The sequence below is a fragment of the Chaetura pelagica genome, unplaced genomic scaffold (genome assembly GCF_000747805.2).
Source record: "Chaetura pelagica isolate M959 unplaced genomic scaffold, ChaPel_1.0 scaffold138, whole genome shotgun sequence".
NCBI classification, from domain to species: Eukaryota; Metazoa; Chordata; class Aves; order Apodiformes; family Apodidae; genus Chaetura; species Chaetura pelagica.
In genome coordinates this window covers 2,901,356-2,901,904 of record NW_009954215.1, presented here as the reverse complement: position 1 = coordinate 2,901,904, position 549 = coordinate 2,901,356, and the positions used below count along the sequence as shown (strand labels likewise).

Genomic DNA, 549 nt, shown 5'->3' with positions numbered 1-549 from the left:
CAGGAGGAGACCCCTGCTGTGGTCGGGGAGCAGAGCTTGGTGTCACGGAGGTCACCATTGCTCCAGTACCTGCCTCTGCTGGGCAGGAGCTGCTTTTTTTGGTGGTGTTTTGTTGTGTTTTTTTTAAAATGTGCTAGGGCATTATGACTTGTGTTTTATTCTTGTACAAATACTTTAACCACTGTTCTCTTTGTCAGAAAATGTGAATATTTTGGAGACAAGCTGTAGTTTGGAAATACAGCATTCAGAAACCTCACGTTTCTTCTCGTTTATAGTGGGAGGGTGGAGCCGTGTGGCTCGCAGGGGATGGTGTGGCTGAGTAGGCTGCTGCCTCTTGCCTTTCAATAAAGGATTTGAGGATTTTCTGTGCAGAATTCTGTTTATTACTTTAAATTCGCCGGTAGCACAGTTAATTGTGCGAGACTGCTCTTATTGTATAATGGTTTGGGATATTTTCTGTTTGGATTTTAAGGGGATGAAGCTGCAAGAAGCGCTCCAAGTTGAGGGAAGAGCCGCGTCCGGGCGGTCGCGGTGCCCGAGCCCCGAGCC

General features: G+C 47.4%; 1 protein-coding gene across 1 annotated transcript in view; it reads left to right on the top strand.

Annotated features, from left to right (window-relative positions):
- Positions 1–306: 306 nt before the first annotated feature.
- The window catches only part of COQ7 (coenzyme Q7 homolog, ubiquinone (yeast)), a 3,221-nt gene continuing 2,978 nt past the window's right edge, over positions 307–549 (top strand). Inside the window, exon 1 of the mRNA XM_010003300.1 lies at positions 307–319. Coding sequence (XP_010001602.1) covers positions 307–319 — 13 coding nt within the window. The remainder of the gene's footprint in view (positions 320–549) is intronic.